The 13,905-nt window shown below is 42.9% G+C and overlaps 1 protein-coding gene across 1 annotated transcript; it reads right to left on the reverse strand.

The window, feature by feature from the left end:
- Window positions 1–3,864: 3,864 nt before the first annotated feature.
- LOC121818624 (spermatogenesis-associated protein 31D1-like) lies at window positions 3,865–9,272 on the reverse strand. Its single transcript, XM_042243310.2, has 2 exons — window positions 9,202–9,272; window positions 3,865–8,611 (listed from the first exon to the last, which is right to left on the reverse strand). The coding sequence occupies exon 2, from the start codon at window positions 8,316–8,318 to the stop codon at window positions 3,936–3,938; it is 4,383 nt and encodes a 1,460-aa protein (XP_042099244.1). The 5' UTR covers window positions 8,319–8,611; window positions 9,202–9,272; the 3' UTR covers window positions 3,865–3,935.
- Window positions 9,273–13,905: the final 4,633 nt, after the last annotated feature.

The following is a 13,905-nucleotide window of genomic DNA, read 5'->3' on the forward strand; positions in this document are numbered from 1 at the left end:
CCCTGGGATTCCTGAAGAGTCAGACATGACAGAGCCACTGAGCACACTGGCCTGCGTGCACTAGAAAACGTAGAGTTAGGTTTTGCCAGGCAAGGACATATGAAAGGAAAATGGGGAAGGTGCTTTAGAGCTATTTTTTGAAGACTTCTCTGGTGGCTCTGTGGTAAAGAATCTGCCTGCCAATGCAGGAGATGCAGGTTCGATCCCTGGGTCAGTAAGGTCCCCTGGAGAAGGAAATGGCAACCCACTCCAGTATTCTTGCCTGGAGAATCCCATGGACAGAGGAGCCTGGTAGTCCTTGGGGTTGCAAAAGAGTCAGACACAACTTACTGACTAAACAACTTTAGAGCTGTTTAAGTGTGTGGTTAAGTGATAGACCTGGAAGTTTTCCTTGGAGGAAGAGATAAAGATAGAAGGTTGTCAGATGAGCTACGAGTAGCCTGTAGTTCCTGAGCAGGTTGAGGAATTGACATACCAAGGGCATAAGCTGAAAAGTAAAGGGTGAAATGTCAGACTGTATTTTTTCAGAGCGAAAAAATAACTCTGATGATGAGCTCTAGAATATGGCTGTAACTGAACTGGAATGGAGGTAAAGAGCCGTAGGTTGAAAAGGGATAGACACTGAGAGGTCAGATTATTGGATGGTCTATTCACATGAATATTAGACCTCTGATTGATTCCTCCCACTTTGAGTTCCTGTCTAGAGACTCTTTCCTCTCCCGAAATCTACACAGGATTTGCATTTCCTGCAAGTCTAACCTTCAGCCAGTGTCATGACTCTGGACAGGAAGGTAAAGTGGGGCAGTGAGACTCAGCCTTCACTCACCTTCTGTAACAGTTTCTCTCTTGTCCTCTGGGAAGCTAACCCCATTTACAGTCTCAGCCCATGTGCAAGTGAAGTAGTTGTTTCCCAACTCTATATTAAATACACTGATAAGAGCAGAAATTAAACCTTAAAATCTGTAGGATTTGCTTCCTCTGTAAGCATGGCTGTCTCTACAGAAGTTGAAGTTAGCTTCTTTAGCCCTACGATCTGAAAGCTAGAACAGAGGGGAGATATTGGGGGAGGCAGGATGAAATATGTTGCGTCTAATTTTTTTCTCTCTCAAGTCTGCAAACTGGCAGTAGTGAGTCAGGTAGTTCTCAGGCCTCCTTTCACCTGATTATTCGAGGTGACCCCATACCACCTTTACCTCCAGGCCTACTTTCCCACCTCCTTTGGATGCTCCAACCTCTTTGTTTTTCTTACCAGCCACTGCTCTACTTAGCCATTAAATAGCTTTGACCTTGATGATATGAATGTGAATGAAGGCAATACACTTGACACCTCTGGCCAATTTTGCTTCAGTTAACTGAGTTTGGTGTCCAAGAAGAAAACCTTGTTTTAGGAAGACTTCTAAGAAGGCCCCAATGATCCCCACCTCCTGATAGTCACACCCTGGTGTAATTACTCAGCCCCTTGAATGTAGGTTGTAATTTGCTTTTAATAGAATAAGGAAAAAGGTAATGGAACATCAATTCCACTATTAGTTTCCAAAATATTGTAACTTGTTTCTTCCTAGCAGACTGTCTTCTGACCCTGATGAAGCATTGGAGAGGCCCACATGGCAAGGAATTGAGGATAGACTCCAGCCAGCTCCAGCCAACATTCAAGGAATTGAAGATCTCAGTCCAGCAGGCTTTGAGGATCTTCATCCTGCCAGCAGTTATGTAAGTGATCACCGAAGTAGGTCTTTCTACAGTCATACCTTTGGATGATACCCCAGCCCCAGCTGATAGCTTAATTGCAGCCATGTGAGAGACCTTAAAGCAGAGAACCTAGATATGTCTTGTCTGAATTACTGACCACAAAAACTGTGAGATAGTAAATAAGTGTGTTTTTTTTTAAGCCTATAAATTTGAGGATGTCCATTATACAACAGGGGCTTCTCTGGTGGCTCAGCTGATAAAGAATCTGCCTGCAATGCAGGAGACCTGTGTTTGATCCCTGGGTTGGGAAGATCCGCTGGAGAGGGGAATCGCTATCCATTTCATTATTCTGGCCTGGAGAATTCCATGGACTGTATAGTATTCCATGGACTATAGAGTTCCTACGGTCACAAAGAGTTGGACACGACTGAGTGACTTTCACTTTCATGTTATACAGCAGTAGATAACTAATACACCCCTAAATTACTGTGATCTTGGTGAAAGATATAGCATGACTAGAAACTCAGGCACTGAATAGAGGTACATCCCTCATGTCATCCCTAGGAATACTGTCTTGGTGCTCAGAGATTACCCCATATACTCTTATGCTTAAATGGTATCATCATACTCTAAAAGCCCTGAGTAGTCTCTGGGAGCTGCTGGAGGCATAGGTAGGGTTGTGTTGGGTGAACTGGATGGGTGGTCAGTATGGGATCGTAAGTAGTGATGATGATGTCATTCTTTCCCTTCTCATTTTTGTCTTCCTTTCCCACTCACTCCACCATTACATTTACTTTACTCTCTACTTTTCCCCAAAATTCTGAGAGGCTGCCCAATGACCATTCCTGCAAACAGTGGCCAGGTGATCGCTTGGTCTTGCTGTAATACCACCCTCAAGAGATTTCCTTGGGGAGCAGCTCTTCCTGTTCGTTGAGGTGCTTTCACAAGCAGGAAGACCTCATCATCAAGCTCAAAACCTGCTTTCCAGATTAAACATCCCACGTGCAGCAGATTCTTCAGCCGGAAGAATCTGCTGAATTCTGACCCTGGCCAGACCAGGGTCCACAATTGTAAAGCGTGTCTATCTATACACACCCCATTCAATGGCCACCAACCTGTGAGTTACTCTGGAATCAGGAACATTTTCTAAACAAAAGTAAGACTGTCTTCAAGAAAATATTCATATCCCTCAGCCTTTGCAAAGCTGCAAATCCTGTCTTCCCTACTGCTCCAGTAAGAGTAGAGGAAAGGTAAAGGGTGAACTGCTACTTATTTTCATTAGGGTCAGGTAAGGCGTGGGAAATGGAGAAGGCAATGGCACCCTCCTCCAGTACTCTTGCCTGGAAAATCCCATGGACTGGGGAGCCTGGAAGGCTGCAATCCATGGGGTCACTGAGGGTCAGACATGACTGAGCGACTTCACTTTCACTTTTCACTCTCATGGATTGGAGGAGGAAATGGAAATCCACTCCAGTGTTCTTGCCTGAAGAATCCCAGGGATGGGGGAGCCTGGTGGGCTGCCACCTATGGGGTCGCACAGAGTCGGACACAACTGAAGTGACTTAGCAGCAGCAGCAGCAAGGAGTGGGACATGTGGCCCATCACCACAAAATTCGTGAAGGATGAAAGGCTTCTTCATTGCAGGACATTTATTCCTCAACAAGACATCTAAGAGGGAAATTTCTGTCTACCACTAATCTCAAGGCCTAAGCATTCTCCAAAACGTTTTGAGGCAACAAGAGTCAATTCTGGCTATGTTTTGCCAGAGTAACTCATCCCACCCTATGGCTGTATATGGTTCAGGATAGTTTGAGAGCAGATGAAAAGATAGTTTAAGCCAAGTTCTAGACTTAAAGATATCTTCTCACTTTGCAAAAGCCTAAAAATTTCTAGTGTAAATTTTTGTCCTTTTTAATAAATATAATTAAGTTCTTTAGGTAGAGGATATCTGAGCAGGATCAAATAAAGGACTCCAGGATAAAACTGAGAAGACCACTGTCAGGCTCCCTGCAAGGAAGCCTCTTACACACCAAGAGAGGAAATCAGGATGAGCTGAACTACTCCTTCCATTTCCCACATACAAGTACCAGGATAACTAAATCCCACGCCCCGAGTGCAGTACACAAAGAGCATTAGTCTTTCTCTATTAGAAGAAACATTTATTGAGGAGGATCAAAATTCTCGATTTACTAAAGGGAGGTTGTTTTCATCTGAGGATGTGTTATCATGAAAACTGCAAGGTTTTCTCAGTGCCTGAATGAGTTCTTTGGAGAAATTTCTTCTCCCTGGAAATGCTGGAGAAGTGATTTCTGTTTGAATAAAAGAGTCAGATCTCTGAACACAGTGTCTTCTTCAGGAGTGAGTGGGGCTGGAGGGATCTGGCATTCTTGATGCACACAGGTGGGGCTTGGATGGCTTGCGAGCTCCCTGGAGGACAGGGAAGAAGGTTGACTCTGACATAATACCTGATCCTCAAAGGCCACATCTTTTGGAGGATGTCTGACCCCATCTCTGTTCTGTCTGACACTTACAAGACAACTCTGATCAGCATAAACAGCTTTTTGGTTTGAGGACTTGGGACTTACCCATTCCTCTTGCCGTAAGTCGGGGAGAGCACCGTAGTTGGAGGGATGTCCCTTACCAGGCTTTACCTGGGTCTGCAGTTCCTTCTTGTGCTGACTTAATTGCAAGGCCTCAGATTCAAACCTACATGCCAGCTTCTCTTCTAGGATCTTCCCAATGGCTCTCATAAGCTCGTGAGCTTCAAGGGGCCCATGACTCACAAAGAAAGCTGCACTTTCAGTTGAGTCTTGGTGCTGTGCAAAGGTTGACATGAATTTGGCTTTTTGCTGGGCACTTTCCTGGTCTTTGATTTTTCTCATGAAATCAATCCACTGAAAAAATCGCCTCATCTTGTTTCTGAAGAAACTTTCAGTAGGAAGCTGCTCACTCTGTGACAGAGATGAGGAAGCATCCTTTAATTCTCTTTCCTCAACAGGGTGGCTCTTCTTTCTGCCTGTAGACATCCCTGCTCCTGAATCTTCACTTCTGTATTCTCCTGCTTTGGAGCCCAAAGGCTCTCTCTCTGCAGCAGGTGGGAAGTTATTATCCTGGCACTTCAATAGTGCCTGCTTAGAGGGATCCCGCCTCTGCTCCATGCTGGTCCCACTGTCCTCCGAGTGGATGTGCGACACCTGGGAAGCTGCCATGTCCCCAGTGGAGACACTCTGGGCAGCAGTCTGTGAAGACTTGGAAGGCAACCTACTTGAAGTCGGGGACGTGTCTGTGGGACAGTGGTCAGCCTGGCTATGCCCCTTATTCTTGAATTTAAACTTTAACTCAGTAAGGATCTGTTTTTGAAAGTCTGATATTTCAGAATCTTGGGGAACAGATAATTTTGGTGGGGTACATTGAGTGGTCAGGGTAGTTTCTACTTTAATCATTTTGGCCTTTGTCATTTGGGAGCTTCTCAATTTGCTGGTTGTCAAGATGTTACATGATTGTGATTCAAGAGCATGAAGCTCCTTGGCCCTGAATATCTCCCTGGACACACTGAACATTGTGGAATGTTCTGAATTCTTCCTCGCTATCTTTTGGCCCTGAACCATTTCTACTCTATCACTGAAGTTCACAGTCTCATCCCTTGGCTCAGGTCTGTAACCAGCTTGCTTTATGGGCACCACTGGCCTGCATCTGTTGTCCAGTAGAGTCTCATTCTGACTTTCTTTGCCTTTGTTTCCATGTGTGATGGGCTGAAAAGTCTGTCTGCGACACTCAATTGTCTGAATGTCCTCTGCAAGCTTTTGGTAAGTATCAGAGTATGATGGTTGTGGGGCCCTCTGTCCTTCTTGGCCCACAGATGAGATAACAGGGAGAGGATGATCCAGCATGGGGGTTGAATTTGTGGTTCTCACCTTATTTCCCTGAGAAGTTTTAGATCTTTCTTCAAGAGGCTCAGAAAGCTCATCTTTGGAGTCCACCCCAGAAATATGGGAGGTTGAGGAGGGAAAGTCAAATTGAGGAAGAGGCCATGTTTTGGCTTCTCTCAACGTATAGAATTTTATGGATTCAAGAACCTTGAGGGGTAAGCCCCATCTCTGAGTCACACGAAACCTTAAAATATGGGCTTCTAGCACCTTTAGGGTGTTGTGATCAAGAAAAGAAAGCTCTGGGGTGCTAATCTGGTGGCATACTTTACCTCCAGTTATGTTTTTTGAATGTGGGTCTTCCACATTGGTTTGGGAGCTTGCAGAAGAAAGCAAAGTATTGTCGTCAGCCAGCCATGAACGACACACGCCTGTAGGAATCCTACCCACACTGATCTGCCAAGACTTCATGCTCACATGTAATCTAAGAATGTTTTTTATTTGATTCCGATCTATGTCCTTTCTTGAGACATTTAATAATTCATTCCTTGAGTGATTCCTTGACTGACACACACAGTTAGTTTTTGTCTCCAAGGCAGCCCTCAGACCCTGCACTAGGTAGCATTCGGAGACATCTTGTGGGCTATCTTCTGGGCTCTTCTCAAGGATATAGCCAAGATTCTTCCTCATGTCATCCCTTAGCTGAAACTTTGTTGAGACCTTCTCCTGGAAATTTCCTGGGAGACCCAGTTCAGTCTTCTCTATATTGTTGCTACCCTGTCCCTGAAGCTTGGAACGTTGTAACTGAACATGCCTGCCTCTCTGCTGAGGTACTTCTGCTAATTTGCACTGAGGCCCCATCACTGCTAGAGACTCTAGATTCCTACAGGCTTGGAGGTACCAGCGTGGATTTAGCCTCCTTGGAACATGGAGCTCCAGTTTCTCCTGGGGTTCACTGGTGATATGAAAATGGCCGGGAAGGATAGAGACTGGTATGTAGGCATGAGATGGCTGGTTGACCAGTGGGACGTTATGAGCTTGAGAACAAGTGGCTTGAGATTTTTGGAGCACAGGAACTAAACCCCACAAACTTTCCTGTTGCTTCTGTAACACATGCCACTCCAGATGTTGATTTTCAGTTGCAATATGAAAGTCTGACTCATTCTGGAATCTGTGGAAAGACACTCCACAGTCCCTAATTTGGGATGGAGAAGAGGATGATAGCATTGGGAGTCGGGCTTGAAGGTGGGCCTGGGGCTGGACCTGAGTGAAAGGTAGAGACTGGGATTGTGGCTTAGTTTGAGGCAAGCATTGTGGTGGATATACATGGGGAAGGAGACGGGGACGGGAATGAAGAAGTGGTGGAGATTCTTGATCCCGCATTTTGGCTGCAGGAGCATTACAGATTCCATTGAATAAGACAAAGTGAGACTCTGGAGGGGAACTACTACTAGAAACCAGAAGAGTAGCCACTAGGGACTCACTGTGCAAAGAGGGAAGACCCCAGAAGAGCTGGCTGTATTTCTGCTGCAAGTTTCCCCCCAAAGTCTTGACATATAAGAGCTGCTGACAAATGTGAAGCTTCTCTGGTTTGCTTTCACTGTTCCAGCCAGTTTGGGGGGCTGTGGTGTTCTGCACACCAAGAGACTGCAACAAATTCCCTGAAGATGTCCATTGGTATTCTGACCACTTCTGTTTTGAAAATGGTCCCTCTTCCTTTTCTTTGTTCTCTAAACTCTGGCAAGCCATTCTGTTTTTTATTTGTCTCTCCGAGAGTCCACGGATGTGAAAGCCAGAGAAAGAATGGCTATTGGCCTCCTTGTGCTTTGGAACAGAGTCTCCCCAGAGATAAGTGCCTTGTGGATGGAGGGAAACATGCTCTCGCTGAAAATCAGAGTGTGGTAATGCTGGGAGGAGCACGTTCATGGCCTGAGCTTGCCACAAAGAGAAGTCTGAAATTGATAAGCTTGAAGGCTCCGTGCCTCTGATTGTTGAAACACAAGTGGACAACTCACTAGGGCTATCTGGAGATGACTTCTCCAGAACAGGCTTCAATAAAGTGGAAATTGATTTAGGTTGAGTCACAGATAAAGTGCCATCTGGCAGTGGTGAAACAAATGGGGTTGGTGGTGCATGAGGACAAGCAAAAGAATCAGTGGGATTCATTGCCTGGGAGAAATCTGATAAGGGGTTGCTTTCTTGGGAATGGGTGGGGTCAAGAGAGGACATGGTATCCAGAAACAATGTGGCCTCTGCTGGGACAACAGGGTCTGCTGTCTGAGTGTCATGTGGTAGGAGAAGGGGGAAAGCAACAGTTTGGGGTGGGGAATAATCCACTGGGAATTCGGAATCCAAGGAAGAAAAAGCCTCTGAGGCCAGAGAGTGGCCCATTGGTGAGGGGGAAAAAGAGTCAGTTAAGGGGGTCATTGGGCTAGGGGAGAGAACAGAGGAGGGCAGTGAGGATGGCTCTGGCAGAGAGGCTGGTGGTAGGTTTCCTGGAGGGACTGCTGAGAAGGCTGGGGACAGAGTAAACGATGACTCAGTCACAGGAGCTGTGGAAGCCAAAGGAGACACAGAGGAAGTAGCATCTTCCAGGGCCTCCAGGAAGAGCAGCCGATTGACCTCAGCAGTTGCGTTATTACACACCTCACAGGAGGGGTCTGGACATAAGAGTTGACGAAAGCAGGTGGTATCATCATGCTGGCCCAGGGGGCTGCAGGAGATAGGATGTACAAAACTACAGCCAGGACCAGGAAAAAACATGAGGCCCTGGTACCTCTGGCAAAAGTATGGCTGCCCAGTGTATACTATCTTTTCACATTCTTCAACTTCCTTAATCTCACAATGTATCTTTTAATCCCTCTCCCCATGGCTTTCACATTCTGAATCTGAGGATTTTCCCTCCCATGTCAATCCCAGGCTTTACTGAGGCCCTAGAAATTCAAGGACTCCACTAAAAAAGTGGGATACAGGAAAGAAGGAAATGTTTAGTCACCTTTGCAGAAGATAAAGCTCCGTCCTTGCCTCCTCTGCTTCGCTCTGGCAAGTTCTCCAACCTGGGAAACCAGGAGAGTGATGAAGGTAGGAACAAAGAGAACTTATAGGAGGCTAAGTAGAATGTCCTTTAGTGGTACCCTTGGTGGATTGGAGAGTCTCAAGAACTAGAATATAAGTTTACATGGTCAGTGATAATAATAGCAAGGCTGAAATACATATGTTGCCTTATCATTCACAAAGGGCTTTCATATGTATTCTCCCACGTGATATTCAGAACTGCCCTTTGAGGAATAAGGGTCAATGGTTATTTACTTTAAAGAGGAATCTGATCATCCAGGAAGTCAGAGGACTGATACAAAGTCAGGACACAGAAGTTCTGACTCTTGGCATCTCACATGGCCACCTGTGGGGAAACACCCACTGCCCAGGTCCATCGTGGCTTCAAGCCCAGCCATGAGAAAAACAGGGAATCTGAGAAGTCTCTCAGGCTTGGACTGCCTCCCCATGAGCCTCGCCCCAGATACCTCTGGTTTCTGAGAGAAACAGTGTCTAGCCACTGACATCGTCAGAGGTCACGGACCTGGGATCTCATGGAAAAGGCAGGAAGGGTCACCCTTGGAGAGATCCGGTGAAACAGGCAGAACCTTACCTTTCAGTGTGCCTCCTTTCCTTCTCCTCCTGGTTCTGCCCTGATGCCGAGAACAAAAAGAAAAGAATGAAGTGCTGGGGCTCATTCTCTCAGTCCTCTAGATACTCAGATATTCATTATCCAGGAATAATATGACTCTAATTAATAGACTTTAATATTCTTTTTATCAATTTTAAAGGTTTAAAATGTTTTTAATTTTTTCTTCTTAAAAAAATAAGTGACATTGAATATATAGCAATAGAAACTTTTCAAATTGAAATGCAAAGAGAGAAAAATTTAATATTTAAACCCAGAATATCCAAGAATTCTGAGACAGTTTCAAAATGTGTAGTGTATCAATACATGCAATGGAAATATTAAAATGCGAAGGAAGAACAGAGCAGAAGAAACATCTGAAGAACTAACAACCCAAGATTATCCAAAATTAATGATAGACTAACCATAGATTGTGGATGCTCAGAGAACACCAAGCAGCATAAATACTAAGAAAGTCTAAACCTGGATATATTTTATTAACACTGCTAGGTATGTGAAAGATAAAATTTTGAAAGAAAACAGAAGAAAATAATGCTGTACCTCTAGAGGAACAAGGATGAGAATTATGGGCTTCTCATCATAAACCAGAGCTTCCCTGATAGCTCAGTTGGTAAAGAATCCACCTGCAGTGCAGGAGACCCCAGTTTGATTCCTAGGTCGGAAAGATCTGCTGGAGAAAGAATTGGCTACCCACTCCAGTGCTCTTGGGCTTTCCTTGTGGCTCCGCTGATAAAGAATCACCTACAATGCAGGAGACCTGGGTTTGATCCCTGAGTTGGGAAGATCCCCTAGAAACGGGAAAGGCTACCCACTCCAGTATCTCGCCTAGATGGTCACACAGAGTTGGATATTGGATGCAAAGAGTTGACTGAGTGACTTTCACTTTCATTTTTGATCATAAACCATGCAAGCAAAAAGAAAATTGAACTATTTAAAGTGTTGAAACAAAAAAATCACTCCAGAACTTTTTATCTACTGAAATTATCCTTCAAAAGTAAAGGAGAAATAAAAACTGTCTCAAGACAAAAACTGAGATAGTCAGCAACAGCAGAACTTCCCTGGAAGTTCTATAGGAAGAAGGAAAACAGCATCTCAAGTCTTCATCAAGGAAGAGAGGAAAAGGAATCAATGATGGTAAAAGAAAAAAATAAAACACTTATTTTTCTTATTCTCAATTGACTTAATGATACTACTGATACTGTATTGAGTGATCAAGTGCATGGATAGGTGAAATAAATGACATCAGTGTTACAAGGGATAGGAGGGAGGAATTGGGAACTCTTTTATAACAGAACCTATAGTACTTATGAAGTGTTATAGTGTTTATATGAAAGTAGATTTGAGTTGTCAGTGTATTAGTTGTTAGTACATTAATTGTTAATGTATTGAATATATTGCAAATTTTATGGCAACTACTAAAATATTTTTATAGAATACTTGATATGCTAAGAGAAGAGAGAGATGGAATCCTATAAAGTACTTGTTTAAAACCAGAAAAGGCAGAAAAAGAGGGGAAGAAGAAAAGAATACTTATAATAAATACTAAACAGTTACAGACATGATGGATATTAATCCAACTATATAGAAAATTGCTAAATGTCAATCGTCTAAATACATCCAGTTAAAAGCTAGATTGTCAGTGGATAGCATGAGATCCAATGATGTGTTGCCTACCAAACACCCACTTGAAAAATAAAGATACTGTACCATGCTAAGACTGATGAAAGAAGCAGGAGGAGCTATATTAATTTCAGACAAAGCAGTCTTCAGAACAAGGAGAGTTATAATGGATAAAGAGGGACAGTACATAACAACAAAAGGGTCAGTTCTCTTAGAAGACACAACAATCCTTAACATGTATACAGTCTAACAACAGACTGTCAAAATATGTGAAGCAAAAACTGGCCAACTGTAAGGACAATTAGATGAATCTACTGTTGTTTTTGGAGACTTCAACTCCCCTCTATCAGAAATGGACAGATTCAGCAGGCAGAAAATCAGTAAGGGTAGAGTTGACCTAACCAGCACCGTCAGTCAAATGGATCTAATTGACATTTATAGAATACTTCATCCAACAACAGAATACACATTCTTCTCAAGCACACATGGAACATTGACCAAAATAGACCACACTCTGGACCATGAAATGCATCTTAACAAATGCAAACTAGAAATCATACAAAATGTGTTTTTAGATGACAATAGAATTAAACTAGAAAGATAGTTAGAAAGGCCAAAATGCCAAAATGTTTGAAGAGTAAACAGCATGCTACTAACAAATGGGTCAAGGAAGAAATCTGAAGAGGAAAAAGAAAAATTTTTAACTAAATGAAAATTAAAATACAACTTGTCAAAGTTTGTGAGATACAAAAGAAACAGTACCTGGAGGGAAACTGATAGCACTGAATGCATCCGTTTGAAAAGAAAGATTTAGTATCTTTGAGGAACTCTGGCTTACTGACCTGATCCATGTCTCCCTGCTTCCAAAATATTGAGAAACTTGAGTTCCCCTTTAGGTAGCACAGTGACAGAAGAAGGAGCCCCACCCAACACACAAAGGCAAGGATGGGAAAACTTAGGAAGTTGAGCTGGAACTCAGCCATGGTGCAGTAAGGTTCCTCAGACAAAGAAGATGATCCAAATCATCAGAAGTGCATTGCTGCCTCAGGCATCAGGGCATTTAAAGTGCACATTCTAGGCTAGAGTTCTAGGCCCACATCACAAGAGGTTTAGCATAAACACCCAAGGTTCTTGAGGGCGGGGGAGGGGACAACACAAGAAAGATGAAACCACAGTCTTTCCCCCACCACCCAACCCAGCAGATCCAGGGCCCTTTAGATACTTCTGATCTACCTTCCCAACCACCCATTCACATACCATATATTTATTTTAGTGAAAATTCCTATTTATTCCGCCTGTTACCTAGATATTACCTGCAACCTTCTTATTGCCTAGTGGTCACCCTTTGGGCCCCACATAATATATAACACTCTGCTGTGCCAAGGGATATACACCTCCAAGGTCTACTCTGCCTTCAACTCCAGCTTCCCCTCATATATGTTTCTTTACCTGCATGGAGCCAGAGGCACAAATATATGTCACCCACTCCCCCCGTATCTCCTCAAAGAATTCACCAAAAAGCACAAGTGTGCAGAGTGGCCTATATTAATAAACAGGAAACATGACAAAAAGAGAAACAAGGGCACGGCACACTCATAGCACCCTATAGCAAACAATGTAGAAATCTTGGGTAATTCTTTTTTCCCAACACCCCTCTTAAGCTATTCAGCCCCTTAAGGTTCTCAAACCTAGCCCCCTCCACACATAGAGTGTCTCTTCCTGCTGCTCCCTCTTTCATCTGACAAATCCCTTCTTCTCCTCACAACATTTAAAATTTTTTATTTATTTTACAGAACACAACCTGCAGGACCAAATACACTCTGATTTAAGGAGTGGGCTTCTCTTTAGCATAACTTCTAATGAACACAGTTATATTTAGTGATACTTTCTGACTTTTTTGACTCACATCAATAGTTACTTCTTCCATGAAAACTTTTATGATTTTTTTCTCATCTACTTTCTTTTCACTAAAATTTCTATTGGCATCTCCATACCTTTGTAGACAATAACATCACTTTTGTTGATGGTGTACATGTATTTATTTCATCTCCCTATGCTAGTTATTAGTCATTTGCTCGTTGTACCCCCTTATAGCTTCCTTAGATTATAAACTGCTGAAATTAAGCCCTGTGTCATTTCCATACTTGGCTTGCCTGCATTCCCTCATTGAGTCTGATGACTCAGTCTTGACCCCAGGTACCTAATTCTTTCCCTCCCCTCTGAGGAGGGTTTACCAGCAATGGCAGCTCCTTGCTTTACCTGTCTTCTCCTGCATCCACAGTGCCACCATTGTTTCTACCCAAAAGGAAGATACACTTCAAGTCCACTCCATTGCCCATACCCACCTCCCTTGACTACAGGAGGTGTATTTGTTTAAAAAAGTCCCTCCACATATCTTTGTATCTCTGATGTTATTTTGTTTTGTTTTTTTTCTTTTTTTTTCCCCCCAGAGAAAGGCTGGTCCTGACTCTTCCCGAGGTCCCTAGGAGTCCCAACTGTAAAAACATTCTCTCAAGTCTGAGCAAGATAAGCTCCACCAAAAGAAAGAGGTTATAAAGATGACACAGCAAATATATTCTTCAAAAAATGGCCTTGTCCTAAAAAAGGAAGACTAAAAAACACTAATCCAGATTAAAGGAGACTAATGATACAAGACAACTAAGTACAACCTGTGATTTTACACTGAATCCTTTAATGAAGGTTTTGAAAAAAAAATTACAAAGGACATTACTCAATAAATTGAAAAAAATTGAATATTAATAGATCAGTTAAGTATAAAGCCATTGTTAAATTATTGTTACATTTACTGAAGAGGATAAATAATTGTACTATATGTAAGAGAATCTTTTTTTCTTAAATACACAATGAAATATTCAATGAGAAGGTGCATAACACATAAAGTATATTCTAAAATATTCAGAAACATACGCATATTTTTCATATATGTATATATGTGTGTACTCATATATAAACAGAAAGGAGAGGAAGGGAGGGAAAAAGAAGCAGAGTCAAAGAGACAGAAAAGGGAGGGATCTCAGATGGGTCCAA

Source organism: Ovis aries, chromosome 2 (assembly GCF_016772045.2).
Source record: "Ovis aries strain OAR_USU_Benz2616 breed Rambouillet chromosome 2, ARS-UI_Ramb_v3.0, whole genome shotgun sequence".
In the NCBI taxonomy this organism is placed as follows: domain Eukaryota; kingdom Metazoa; phylum Chordata; class Mammalia; order Artiodactyla; family Bovidae; genus Ovis; species Ovis aries.

Excerpts from the sequence above, each read along its gene's own strand:
- LOC121818624 (XM_042243310.2), bottom strand. The coding sequence starts at position 8,318 with ATGTTTTTTCCTGGTCCTGGCTGTAGTTTTGTACATCCTATCTCCTGC.